At 36.3% G+C, this 14,937-nt stretch overlaps 1 protein-coding gene across 8 annotated transcripts in view; it reads left to right on the forward strand.

The window, feature by feature from the left end:
* The window catches only part of AGBL3 (ATP/GTP binding protein like 3), a 70,085-nt gene that overhangs the window by 18,093 nt on the left and 37,055 nt on the right, over window positions 1–14,937 (forward strand). For 5 of the 8 annotated variants that reach the window (XM_039243225.1, XM_039243231.1, XM_039243237.1 and 2 more), the window contains 8 exons: window positions 1,224–1,331; window positions 4,361–4,499; window positions 5,625–6,404; window positions 10,522–10,684; window positions 11,937–12,063; window positions 13,184–13,284; window positions 13,501–13,613; window positions 14,048–14,114. In XM_039243225.1, the coding sequence (XP_039099156.1) occupies window positions 1,224–1,331; window positions 4,361–4,499; window positions 5,625–6,404; window positions 10,522–10,684; window positions 11,937–12,063; window positions 13,184–13,284; window positions 13,501–13,613; window positions 14,048–14,114 (1,598 nt within the window). Of the gene's footprint in view, window positions 1–1,223; window positions 1,332–4,360; window positions 4,500–5,483; window positions 6,405–10,521; window positions 10,685–11,936; window positions 12,064–13,183; window positions 13,285–13,500; window positions 13,614–14,047; window positions 14,115–14,937 lie in introns of those variants that run through there. The other 3 variants (XM_039243269.1, XM_039243278.1, XM_039243259.1) reach the window with 3 other exon arrangements.

Consider the following 14,937-nt stretch of genomic DNA (forward strand, 5'->3'; position numbering starts at 1 on the left):
GCCCCTATGCATCAGCACTCCAGTATCCCTTGAGTAAATTCCTAGCAGTGCTATTGCTGGGTCATAGGAGAATTCTATTGTTAATTTTTTGAGGAACCTCCAAACTGTTTTCCAGAGGGGATGCACCAGTTTACAAACCCACCAACAGTGTAGGAGGGTGCCCGTTTCTCCACATCCTCGAAAGCATCTAGAGTATCCTGATCTGCTCATTTTAGCCACTCTGACTGGCGTGAGGTGGTATCTCAGTGCAGTTTTGATTTGTATTTCCCTGATGAAGAGGGATGCTGAGCATCGTTTCATGTGTCTGTTGGCCATCTGGATGTCCTCTTTGGAGAAGTGTCTGTTCATGTCTTCTGCCCATTTCTTCACTGGGTTGTTTGTTTTTAAGGTGTGGAGTTTGGAGAGTTCCTTATAGATTTTGGATACTAGCCCTTTATCTGATATGTCATTTGCAACTATCTTTTCCCATTCCATTGGTTGCCTATTAGTTTTATGGATTGTTTCCTTTGCCGGGCAGAAGCTTTTAATCTTGATGAGGTTCCAATGAGTTCATTTTTGCTCTTGATTCCCTTGCCTTTGGGGATGTGTCAGGTAAGAAATAGCTGCGGTTGAGGTCACGGAGGTTGTTTCCTGCTTTCTACTCTAGAGTTTTGATGGTTTTCTGTCTCACATTCAGATCCTTTATCCATTTTGAGTCTATTTTTGTGTATGGTGTGAGAAAATGATCTAGTTTTAGTCTTCTGCATGTTACTGTCCACTTCTCCCAGCACCATCTGTTAAAGATGCTGTCTTTTTTTCCATTGGATACTCTTTCCTGCTTTGTCAAAAATTAGTTGGCCATACGTTTGTGGGTCCAGTTCTGAGTTCTCAATTCTATTCCATTGGTCTATGTGTCTGATAAAACACTAAATTTTAGACTAAAAATACCAATGAATAATTTGAAAATATACAATAAAAACATCCTGCTTTATTGGGGCACCCAGGCAGCTCAGTGAGTTAAGCATCTGACACTTGTTTTTGGCTTAGGTCATGATCTCAGTTCGTGAGTTCGAGACCCATGTCAGGTTCTGCACTGTCAGATTGGAATTCTCGCTCTTTCCCTCTCTCTCTGCCTCTCCCCTGCTCACTCACTCTCTCAAAATAAATAAATAAACACTAAAAACATTGCCTGTTTTATTTTGAAGTAATATTCAAGTAGTGTTTTCTTTTTTTTTTTCCCTCAGATTGGACTCCTTCTAATCCTGAGCCTGTGTACATCCCAACAGGTCTAGAGATGGAACCCCTTTATCCAAACTCCAAGGAAGATACTGTAGTTTATTTAGCTGAAGATGGTGGGTACATAATGAAGGATGTTGGTATAAAATATAATTTGGTTCATCTCTTAATTATATTTGTTTTGCTGTTTATAATAGAAACTGTAGAATACCATGAAGTCCCTGTCGCCATCAAGATGTCTGGTTACAGGTGATTCAAATGTGGATTTAGTGCTAATTATATTCTTGAAGGTGTACTGCAGTTTATACAGAGTTGCTGTAAAAAAGACTTATTGCCCACCAGAATGGAGAGTTATATTTAAAAGGAATTATGTTCACATCAGCTTTCAAAGATAAACCCGTGGAGTACTCTGCAACTATTGACAGGTCAAGTTCATGAAATCTTTCAGATGACTTTCCTCTCATTTCATGCCAATTTGATGCATTTCTTGAAATTGCATCTTTAAAAGGGGAAAATACCCCACACTGCAAATAACATCTAAGATTATATCTCAGGAAAAGTGTTCTTAACAGTCAAGATCAATATTTGTACTTTGAGAGCTCTAGTAATGCAAACACACATATCCGCTTTACGATAGTATGCTAATAATAAAGCATCAATGTCTCAGCCTGTATGCTAAACTCTCTTGCTCCTCAAGCGCCGTGTAAGGAGGTATGGGATTCCTGCACAGTTTCACCATCAAAGATCTATATCTTAGAGAATACATTACAGATAACTTCAGGAAGCATACGTACTTTATTTAAAAGGCTGGCAAAACAAAAATGTACAAGGATTGTTTCCTTTACAGTAAGCAGTTCTAGAAATCATATCCTCACATATTTTGTAAGAACCAGAGGAAAGACAAGCATCTCTGTTTTTTTTTTTTTTAATTTCAAATATTTTCACGGCTAACCTGCCTTAGAACTTCCAAACATAACTTACATAAGATCTGATAAAATATTAAAATAGTTGAGGTGAGTCAGGGGCTTGTCACGAACTGAATAACATACTGGGAATAATTTAAGAAAGTTTAATGAAAGTATAACTTCCCAAAGTGTGGACAGAATTAAGGGAGACTCACAAGGGATGGTAAAGCAACCTTAAACTGTGAACAGAGCAAAATCATTGTGTGTCCTAGGCCTGAAAGAGTAAGAGGACAAAAGGGTTTCCAGATCTGTGGCTATAGGAAAGAGAAGTCTGCAAACAGCAGGGTGTATAGCATTCTGGGTTCATGTTATTTTTCTTCTAAAGATTTTTTTCTTTTCTTTTTAATATTTTTAAGGATGTCTTGTGACATCTTCTGTCTTAAAAATTAGCCGTAATTTTTGTCATTGTTCCCTACATATATATATATATATATATAATGTGTCTTTTTCTCTCTGGTTGTTTTCAGCATTTGGCTATGATCTGCCTTTATATTTGGATACCTTTATATTTATCTTGCTTGAAGTTTGCTGAGCTTCTTTGATCCATAGGTTTTTTATATATATATATATATATAATGTGTCTTTTTCTCTCTGGTTGTTTTCAGCATTTGGCTATGATCTGCCTTTATATTTGGATACCTTTATATTTATCTTGCTTGAAGTTTGCTGAGCTTCTTTGATCCATAGGTTTTTTTCTTATGGCTTTTTTGCTTTCCCCCCCCAAATTTGCAAACTTTTCAGCCATTATTTCTTCACATATTTTTTCTGTGTTCTTTTCTGTCCTTTGGAATTCCAATTACACATATGTTGGATTTCTAGCTATGTTCTACATGTCACTGGATCTTTTTTTCCTTCTCTGTCCTTGAGTTTGAATAATTGTATTTATTTTTAAGTTTACTGCATCTTTTGTAATATTCAATTTTTCTTAAACCCATCTAATCATTAACTTCAGTTACTGCCATTTTTATTTCAAGACTTTTCATTGGGTATTTTTTTTGTAGTTTTTCAGGGGTTTTTTGAGATTACTTAATCTGTTTAAATTTTTCAATATATATTCAGAATCCTCTGTTAATCCCAACATCTGGGTTATCTTGGGGTTTGTTGAAAAGTGTGTGTGTGTGTGTGTGTGTGTGTGTGTGTCTGTGTATGACCATGGATCATATTTTTCCTGCTTTTCTTCGTGTTTCATAGTTTTTCCAAATCATATGCAGGACATTGTGAAAATATGTCGTAGGAGTCTGTATTATGTTCTTTTTAAAAATTATGCCACTTTTGCTCTGGTAGGCAGTTAAATTGCTGGCAGATCGTTTTGCTTCTTTCAGGCTTGGTTTTATTTTTGTAAGGGCAAAATTTTTATTTTGTCTTAGTCCTTCATTTAGTCCTAGGTCATGGTCCTTACCCTTGGATGTGGTCTTTATGCCTACTATGCAGCCTTTCTTGAGTCATGATTGAATGCCTGAGGTACTCAATGACGTCTTTCCACTCTGGATAGGTCAGAAGTACAGTATGTTCTAGAATTGCATGCCTGATATCTCAGCACCACAGTAGCATTCTCCTGTCTTACTGGGTCTTACCCTGTGCTTATCCAGCCAAGCCCTGTCATAGACCAGGGAACCACCATATAGACTGTTGAGCCCCTCCATCTATGTACCTTTCCTCTCTCTGGTGTCCTGTCTCATAAATTTCAGTAGCCCCAAGCAACAATCTTGCCTCTTCCGCTCAGCTATTCTTAAGTGCCACCTTCTTAGGGTGTAGTCAGAAAGTATTCTCAGGAAGAAAGCCAGGGTTAAACACAGGCTTACTTCATGTATTTATCTTCTTTGAACTATTCTTATAGTTGTAGTCTGTGTGTTATCAAATATATGGAAATAGCTCATTTTTTGGTCCAGCTTTATATTTATAGTGAATGGGAAAGTTTAGGACCAATTACTCCATAATAATTAGAAGTGGGATAAATACTTTTAATGTGAGAAATACATGAATTTATTTTGGGCATTGCTTTTCTAGTCTGAATACTATTAGACTTTTACTTCAACAAATCTGTATGTTAGTGTCAAATTGCTTTAAAATTTTAAATCCTTAGCGACACTTTCATTATACTGTGGCTCCAAACTCTATGCAGAATAATCTGTATACTTTAGACATGGGTTGATACCTTTATGGTCTTCTTCTGTCATCAGCTTACAAGGAGCCCTGTTTTGTGTATTCCCGCGTAGGGGGCAGCCGAACACCCCTGAAGCAACCTGTGGATAACTATGACAATACTTTGATGTTTGAAGCAAGATTTGAGAGTGGAAATCTACAGAAGGTAGTCAAAGTGTAGGTTTTAATTATTTTTATTTGAGGAGCTGGACCTTCAACTATTTATTATTTTCTGTATTACGTACGGTAAAGTTTTAGTATCTTGAAGTATAGATACCAATTAGAGATTATTGTGAAGGGGGTATGAAAGGTTCAAATTCTGGATTCAAATACTGTGAACTTAAGCAGGTTTCTGTACTGTACATTTTTAATATGCCAGTATGAATTGTCATACACACAGACACACTCACACTGCTTCTCATATTTTTACTGGAATAGTGTTTGGGATGAGTGTTCTATAAAATATGTTTGGGAACATGCATGCTATCCAAGGACATTCTTTTAAAAAAATTTTACTAGGAAAAGATTTAAATGCAGAAAATAATACAGTTCTCTATTAACCATCATATACCCATGACCTAGATTCAACAGCTCTGGTTTTACATCCTTTATTTCACCTATGCCTCACTCACACACATACACATAGTAAGTACATAGTTCTGACAGAATAGAAGGTTACTTGGTGAAGAAGAAGTCACAAACAACCAGTAAGATTGTGTGTGGTGTGTGTGTATAAAACAAATGTTCCAGTAAAATGATTTTTACCTTTATTTAAGTATCCTCAGGGACTAAGTATGGGGGATGCAAATAGTTACCAAATACAGTCCTTAAAGAGTTTCAAATTTCTTGATGTATGTGGTTGTGTTAATTTATATGTTTTAAACCTTTCTCAGTGATAGTATTTCAGATCCCTAGGGTTTGATTCTAACAGAAAACAGGAATATATATCTGAAATAAAAAAAGAAACACTGGACTTTAATTCATTTTTAAGATTTCTTTAATCACTTTTTTATAGGAAATGTAATTGAGATGAAATACAGGATTTTATATCACATGCATATCTCTTGAATTACAAAGAAATAAAAAGGCTTTAGAGAATTAGCATAGAAGCAATTTCATATCCAATAAGAGAGAACATTTCAAAACTTTTATCTTTTACAGTTACTTGCTATTGGATGCTGCCTAAATAGTTTCAGGAAAAAAGGCTCTCAGTGAATAGGTAAAAGTAAAATAATTTTCCTTATGTAATTTAAATTTGAATGTCATTTTTACATGTTTTTTTCCTTCCTTTTTGTGTATTAGGGCAGAATATGAATACCAGTTGACTGTGCGCCCTGACCTCTTCACAAATAAACACACCCAATGGTACTATTTCCAAGTCACTAATACTCAAGCAGGAATAGTCTACAGATTCACTATAATCAATTTCACTAAGCCTGCTAGTCTTTACAGTCGGGGTATGCGCCCACTGTTTTATTCTGAAAAAGAGGCCGAGGCTCATAATATTGGCTGGCAGAGAATAGGAGACCAAATCAAGTATTATAGGAACAACCAGGGACAAGATGGACGCCATTATTTCTCTCTTACATGGACATTTCAATTTCCACACAACAAAGACACCTGCTACTTTGCTCACTGCTATCCGTATACTTACACCAACCTGCAAGAGTACCTGTCTCGTATCAATAATGACTCAGTACGGTCAAAGTTTTGTAACATACGTGTCTTGTGCCACACAATTGCTAGGAACATGGTGTATGTTTTAACAATCACTACTCCCTTGAAGAACACAGACTCAAAAAAGCGAAAGGCCGTGATTTTGACTGCAAGGGTACATCCAGGAGAAACCAACAGCTCTTGGATCATGAAAGGCTTCCTAGATTATATTTTAGGAGACTCAAGTGATGCACAGTTGCTTCGGGACACTTTCATCTTCAAGGTGGTACCTATGCTGAATCCAGATGGTGTGATTGTGGGAAATTATCGTTGTTCCTTAGCCGGACGAGATTTAAACCGTAACTACACATCTGTCCTAAAGGAATCATTTCCTTCTGTTTGGTATACGAGGAACATGATCCATAGGTAAGATAAGCTTCATATTACCTCTCTACTTAGTAAACTTGGTAGTGAGAACTTTGTTACCACAATCCCACTCATTTTACTCTAGCTTTTCTTAAGACAGTTTAACTAATTGTTTAACTACAGATACTTTCCTCCATTCTTTCCTCTCTTCTTTCTGGCATTATGCCATTGGATTCACCAGCCTTTTCTTAAATAATGGATACATTTTTAGAACATTTTAGTGGCTCTGTGAAACTAACAATTAAATTTGCATATCCCAAGTCTGGTTTCTTGCTAAAGGTAAAGGTAGCACTGATGTTTACTTTGGGACGCTTGAATCCCTTATATGTGAAAAATAATTATATGTCATAGGGCATCCTGGCACCACATTGATCATACATTGCTCTTTGATGAGCCTTTTTTTATTAAGTTTTTTAATTCCAGTGTAGTTAACATATGATACTAGCTTAGGTGTACAATATAGTGACTCAGCAATTCTATACATTACTCAGTGCTAATCATGATAAGTGTACTCTTTACTATGATAAGTGTTTTGACCATCAGGTTACATAGTTATTGAAATTTTGATGAATGATAGTGCTTTTCCCCCCAGGAAAAAAAAAAACAGCTTTAAGTTTTCCAGAGAATCCAGAATAGTAAATGCACATAGTATTTAAATATTTGTTGAATGGGTGAATTCTTTAATAGATTCAGGCAGTAACAATCAGGAATAGGCATGTGCTAGAGCAGAAAGATTTACTGGAGTCAAACAACCCCATTCCAAGTCCAAAGCCTCTTAACTTTTTTGGTTAAGAGTGTAGAATGGAGATAAAATATCAGATTGGAGTCCTGGTATATCATTTGCTGTGTGGCCTTGAGCAATTTAAAAATAAATCTAAAGCTCGGTTTTCTCATCTATAAAGTGGTAACAATAATACTTCATAGGCAGGAGGATTGAGAGTATTATCAAATAAAGTGCCTGAAAAAAAAATACAGAACATTGAAAGATATAAGTGTTTTTAGTGTGAGCTCAGATATAAAAAGGAAAAAATTGTTAATCAGATACAAATGTAAAAACTCTTTGTAAACTGTTTAGGATTATTGAAATACAATAGTAAGTACTATTATAGAGAGTGTATATATCCTCATCCCACTTTGTTAGGGCTCCTAGTGCAGGTACAAGAACCGTGTGAAGGCTGAGGACCTCACGTGTACCTCCAGTCCATCAGAGGAGCTGACAGGCTCAGGATGGCCCCCGTTATCTCCGTTCAGCCTCAGCTTCAACTTGCACTTCCATGCTAATCTTTTCATCTGCTAGGCACAAAGGGATTGAGGTGCAGATCGCCACCAAAAGGACCGAAAACTGTTTTTATACCCCTCACAGATAGGTCTCCAGGGTGCCCTGCACTTATCTGAGAAAAAAAAAATAACCCATGATGTCCTTTGTTTCCTGGGGATAACTAACAGTAAAAAGAGAGCTAAGTGCAGTGTGATGACCCTGATTGGATTCTGGGACAGAAAAGACATCTGTGGCAAAACCAGTGAAATCCGATAAGGTTGGGAGTTTAGTTACTAGTAGTGTACCACTGTTGGTTTCGGTTTGAACGCGGTACCACGGTTATGTAATATGTTAACATTAGGGGGAAATGGACAAGGGGTATGTGGAAACACTACTATTTTTGCAAATTTTGGGTAATCTAAAATTATTCTAAAATTTAAAAAAATAATAAGAAAGGATGCTGATTAGAATATCTATAATGTCTGCTTAGTGCTCTTTGACATGAAGGGTCCCTGGTCCAACACCAGATGGATTATAGGCCAAGGCCCTTTGGCTTGTCTCTGTAGAAAATACTTTAAATGTCTTAGTTCTTCTCGGATTGACATGTAAGAAGGTTAAGGCAGGAATCTACTCATTAAGTTTCAGAAAGACTTCCAAGAAGGAAAACTACCTCATTGCAATTGATCATAGGTACGTAGAATAAGCCCCACATATTTTGGGAAGGCAAGCAGCTATAAATATATCTAAGATTTAGTGTATTTAAAGAAAATGAGAATAAGAGACAGTAATTTTTAGTATAGGATACTTAGTACAAGATACTTAGAGTATCTTGACCTGTGGGTAAAAAAAAGATCTAAGCTGTTTCTCAAGTGATTTTAAATTCATGTAAAATTTAGAGTGACCCTTCCGAAGTAATGACATATCTTTGAGAATTACTTAGAAGTCTGTTTTAACTTACATATAAGAAACTGAAATGTCATTAAAACTGGGGAAATGTTGACTTAAAAATGTTCAATATTTCATATTTAAGGCCCTAACTTGATATTCTTGCTTTATAATCTACTTAGTTTTCTAAAAACTTGTAATGGTCATTTAGTGGCTGTCTAACATTATCAGAATTTATTGGACACATTATCAGAATTTATTGGACACCAAATGAGAAAAGGGCAATCAGTTAATACATGTAACAGACTTCACTTTGGAATTTCACTATAGTTTAAAGGAGTATTGTTGATAATATAAGCTATGTTTTGAATGCTTTGATTTTAGGTTTTAATATTTTTATAAAAGTAATACATTTCATATTACTATAAATACTAGTACTAACATTTTTTACTTACCCTTCCAGATATTCTTGTATATGTGATTTTGGCTATTTAAGTAATAGAACACTATATAAAGTTTAGACATATGGGGAGAGGAAGCAAAAAAATGCCCATCCTACCATCTTAACACCACTTTGTTTTTTTTTACCTTTTTAAAGCCTCTCCATTAGTTATTTTCATCAGTCAGTTTGGGGGGGGTCTTATTTTTATTGCTTTAGTAATTCATTCAGTGGCAAGTTTTACAAGCCATAGATTGTGCCCTTAAGAAATGTGTAATAATTCCTTTATGTATTAAAAATTTACCAGAAAGGGACCCCTGGGTGGCTCAGTTGGTTGGGTGGCCAACTTTGGCTCAGGTCATGATCTTACAGTTTGTGAATTCAAGCCTCACATTGGGCTCTGTGCTGACGGTTCAGAACCTGGAGCCTGCTTCAGATTCTGTGTCTCCTTGTCTCTCTGACCTTCTCTTGCTTGCACTCTGTGTCTCTCTCTCTCTCAAAAATAAACAAACATTTTTAAAAATCTTTAAAAATTTACCAGAAAGAAAATTCAAACTTCGGTACCATTTTTCTCAAAATGATATTTACCATTTTAATCAAGGGTTATATAATAATTGGCTTTAGCACCAAGTTTTCAGGTACTCAGTTTTTAACAAATATTTGAGAACTTGTGCACATAGTACTGTTCTAGATGATTTGAAGCATTTCTTACCCATAAGTAGAGTAAATATCAAAAATATGAAAACTTTCCAAGGCAAGTGTCAAGTAAATGGTACCAATATTATGTGCTTAGGTCAACCAGACAGAAAATCACTAAAGAAATAATGGACATGCTACAGAAATTTAAAAAATATATATATGACCTTGACTAATCAGGAAGTGAGACATGAAGTCAGCCTGGAGGGGCAGTATTTGCACTCACAGAGATGAAGAAAGAAGGTATTCTAGTCAGAAGGAATCTCTGTGAAAGCTAATGGGCAGAGCTAGGAGTGAGCTGTTTTCTGTGTGCAAGGGAAAACCAGAATAATAAAGCAGAGGGATACGGTGAAGAGTCTTGGGTGAAAGGTAAATTTTATCCTTAAAATGGAATGTAAACATTCATATTTTATATATGTATATAGTTAACAGGAAATTACAATAGATGTTTTTTTTTTTTTTAATGTTTTATTTATTTCTAAGAGAGAGAGAGCGTGAGCAGGGGAGGGTCAGAGAGAGAGGGAGTCACAGACTGAAACAGGCTCCAGGCTCTGAGCTGGCAGTCAGCACAGAGCCCGACACAGGGCTCAAACCCACGAACCGCGAGATCCTGACCTAAGCGAAAGTCGGACGCTTAACCGACTAAGCCACCCAGGTGCCCCAAGATGTTTTAAAATTTAAATAATGTGCAGTATAAATAAGAGAAAGAAGTCGAAAGCAAGGATATAAGAAATTCTGTTTATTTGCATATTAGACTTGCAAATCCATAGTTACACCCAGAGAAGAAAAATGCAGAGGTGAAATTTAATAATTTAGCTTTTTTTTTTTTTTCTTGGTAGATTAATGGAGAAACGAGAGGTTATTTTATATTGTGACCTTCATGGCCATAGTACGAAAGAGAACATCTTCATGTATGGTTGTGATGGTAGTGATAAATGTAAAGCATTATACTTACAGCAACGAATCTTTCCACTTATGCTGAGCAAAAATTGTCCAGATAAAGTAAGTACCATTTAAGATTTTTATTACATGTTGCTCGTGTGAGACTGCAGAATAGATCACCTTAGTAAACTTAGTTATTTTGACTTGTTTATACAACTGGCCATAAAAAAGGAACTATATGGAATATTTAATTTGACATGTGAAGAAAAAAATGAGCCTTGTCCTTCCACCTTAACGGTAAAAGATGTTTTCCTCATACGGTCGGGAACAAGGCCGGGATAGCCAGCCTTACCCCTTCAGTGCAGACTTGTACTGGAGGTTCTAAGTGCTGACAGGCAAGAGAAAGAAAAGGCAGACACTTTGGGAAGAAACAGGTAATACAGATGACACAGTTGTCTTCATAGAAAATCCAAAGCAATCCACAAAAAAAGTCCTAGGGTAAGTGAGTTTAGCAATGTCCTGCATGACAAAGTCCACCCATAAAAACCATTTAACGTTTCTATAGACTCACGCCGAACACTTGGAAACCACAACTGAAAATGCTATCATTTACTGTGGCTTCAGAATAACTTAAATACTTGTGAATATAAAGGAATGATACAAGGGAGATTTTTAGAGGTGATGGCATTGACATAGGTTCACTTTTATTGTAAATAAAAAAATAAAATTACAAAAACTTTTTTTACTAAAACATTTTGTAAATATAACAATATTTCAGGATAGCTTTCTAGTGATCAGTCTTGCAAAAATAAAGCATCCTTATTCTATTCAAAAAATCTACGTTAGTCAGGAGCACCTGGGTAGCTCAGTCAATTGAGCCTCCCACTGTGTCTCAGGTCATGGTCTTGTGATTTGTGGGTTTGAGCCCCACATTGGGCTCTGTGCTGACAGCTCAGAGCCTGGAGCCTGCTTCAGATTCTGTATCTCCCTCTCTCTCTGACCCTCCCCTGCTCACACTGTCTCTCTCAAAAATAAACATTAAAAATTTTTTTTTAATCTTTACTCCTAAACATATTTAAGCCCTTTCCTATAAGGTTTTTAAAGTATAAGATCTTATCCCAACGGTATCAAGAATTAACAGGTTTTGAATGTATATGTTATAGATTAAAATTTATTACCAGCATTCAAATCTGTAGTCCTCAGAAATGTAAATGTCATCCTTAAAATGAGTTATTTCCACTGGTTAGGAAATAAAAGCCTGTGAAACTTGAGAATTACTGCTTTTGCACTACTTCCTCCTTTTCAACCCTACTTCCTGAGAAAGACATTGTACTCAGAAAAACATATTTTTCTCATTTTTGCTTATTTTTAGTTTTCATTCTCAGCTTGCAAGTTTAATGTTCAGAAGAGCAAAGAGGGAACAGGAAGGGTAGTAATGTGGAAAATGGGAATCAGGAACAGCTTTACCATGGAGGCTACTTTTTGTGGATCTACCCTGGGTAAGACCAAGTGTTCTCCATAGCTCTCAGAGCTTCACACCAAAGGGACGTTTTTAATGTAAGATTAAGAGTGTAGACAAGTTGATAGTGAGCACTTTATTCCTACTTAGATACATCCTGGTGTCCAATCAGTTCTCTAAACAGGATGAATAAACTTTATCTCCATCTCATCAGTTCCCTTTGTTTAAAAAAGGAAGTTTTAGCATATAGATAAAATACCTAATTGGTTATTTGATTGTTTTTGACTTGTTTTAAGAAAGAGTCCTTGTAGATGACTCGTGATTGCAAGAAAAAGCGATGCTCCTACTTAAAATACCAGGATAGAAAGGTTTTTAGTGGATTTGCTATTTGCAAGGCAAAATAGACTGGGTTTGTTGGGAGTTCTTTGGGGGGGCTAATTTATATATTAATGGAAGCACTTGGTTCCTTTAAAAATAAAAGTGTGCTTGGGTGCCTGGGTGCCTCAGTCAGTTAAGCATCTGACTTTGACTCAGGTCAGGATCTTGCGTGAGTTCAAGTGAATTCAAGCCCTGCATTGGGCTCTGTGCTGGCAGTGGAGAACCTGGAGCCTGCTTCAGAATCTGTCTCCCTCTCCCTCTGCCCCTCCCCATCTTGTGCTGTCTGTCTGTCTGTCTCGGTCTCTCAAAAATAAACAATAAAAAAACTTAAAGTGTGCTCTGTAGTTACATTTAAGAAATCTTTTGGTTTACCCTTAGAATACTCCATATTAAGAAAATGGTTACATTTTTAGAAAATTTATTGACTCAAAGGAAAGTGCTGATGATGATGAAAACATTAAAATATTTACCCAAGCTTGTCTCTGATTATGAGCATGTTTATAACTGGTAACCAAGCATTCCACATGTTCTTACTAAATTTTCTTTCACCCTACAACATCACCTAATATGTGTTAAGTCAGCTTTGATCCAGGTGTGGAGAGGGAATGAGGGAAAGCAATAAGCTGTTAAATGATCTGCCCTGGAGAAGCAAATCAAAAGGACAGGAGATGGAATCTGATCAGAGGTTTTATTTATATTCTGTGTTTTAGAACTTAAGCCTGCCCCTTAAGGACAAATGATTAACCCATCCTCAATGGTGGATAAACTGATTGGTGTTTTAGGTAATAAACGAGGTACTCATTTCAACACAAAAGACTTGGAGTCAATGGGATATCATTTTTGTGATTCTCTTTTGGACTATTGTGATCCAGACCGAACCAAGGTAAGCAGAGCCCATTTGGTAATGCTTCAAACTCCAGTTTATCAGATAACATAACCTAACTGAGGGCCTATGGCAGTTTCTTCCTTTTACTGTGTCAACAGTGCTTGGGGTTTTTGGTACTTGATGTCCTCATAGTAGTTGTTCTAGGTATCTATAAGTATTCAATTATTTTAATTAGGAAATAAAATTATTTTATAATTAAACATTTTCCCCTAGTATTATCAGTGTCTGAAAGAATTGGAAGAGATGGAAAAACCTATAAATTTGGAAAAAGTTCTTGAGGATTCAGATACTTCTCTGAAAGAAATTACATTGGATCTAGAGTCTGGGTAAGTCAAGATAGTCTTTATAATAATTATAGGATATAAAATTATCAGTCTCAACTGAAAATCCCAACTATAGATAGAGGGGAGAGAGAGAGAGTATGAGTGGGGAATGGAGAGAGAGACACAGAATCCAAAGCAGGCTCAGGCTCTGAGCTGTCAGCACAGAGCCAGCCGTGGGGCTCGAATTCACGAGCTGTGAGATCATGACCCGAGCTGAAGTTGGACGCTTAACCAACTGAGTCATCTGGGTGCCTCATAAACATTCTTGTAATTAGAACCATTTCTACCATTCCAATAAGATAATAGAATAAAAGTAACAGTTGAAATTTTAAAATGCCACCAAAGTATTGTTTTAATATTTATATGTAATAAAGTAATTGTAAATATAAAGTGTAAATATAATTAAAAGTTATTATATCAAAGTTTTTTTTTTGTAGTAGCCGAGGCTCTGACAGTTCAGAATCCAATGAGTCTCAGACTTGCCTTCTCAAAATAACTTCTCAGGTATGACTGAAAATTTCTGCCTATGGTTTGGGTACTCTTCTCATTGTGACTAATAAGGCAAAAAAAATTGCTTGCCATTGCATAATTATTGTATAGCAGTAATTTTTATTTTCTGATTATGTAACATATCTTTAAATCATAGAATTTCCTAACCTTAGGATTCTTAACACCCTTACTTTAAAGGTCCAGATAGATTGCATTACTTCTCAGAAGCCACACCATTTGTTAATGAGAATTGGTATCATAACATACATCCCATGCCTGCAAATCCACTGTTCATTTGAAAATATAATGCCCAATATGATGGTACTGGAAGGTGAGCCCTATGGGAAGTGATTAGGTCATGAGGCAGAGCCCTCTGGATTAGTGCCTTATAAAAGAGCTCCAGAGACATCCCTAGCCCCTTCTACCATACGAGGATACAAATGAGAGGTCAGCATCCCACAAGAGAGTGCTCACCTAACCATACTGGCACTTGACCTCCACCTTCCACCCTGAAGAACTAGGAGAAATAAATTTCTATTTTTTAGCCATGCAGTCTGTGGTATTTTGTTATAGCAGCTAAAATGGAGTGAAATAGATGCTCGTTAGTTTTCTATCGCGAAGCAACAAATTTCACCAAGCAGCAGCTTAAAACAATGGATACTTATTTTCATGCCATTTCCATGAGAGAGAGATTCATGAGTGGCTTCACTAGGTGCTTCTGTCTGAGGTCTCTCAAAAGGCTGCAGTGAAGGTGTTGGTCAGGTGGTCTCGTTTGAAGACATGACTGAGAAAGGATCCACTTTTAAGCTCACTTACATGATTGTTGACAAAATTCAGT

The sequence above is a fragment of the Hyaena hyaena genome, unplaced genomic scaffold (assembly GCF_003009895.1).
Source record: "Hyaena hyaena isolate Hyena2069 unplaced genomic scaffold, ASM300989v1 scaffold_8, whole genome shotgun sequence".
NCBI lineage: Eukaryota > Metazoa > Chordata > Mammalia > Carnivora > Hyaenidae > Hyaena > Hyaena hyaena.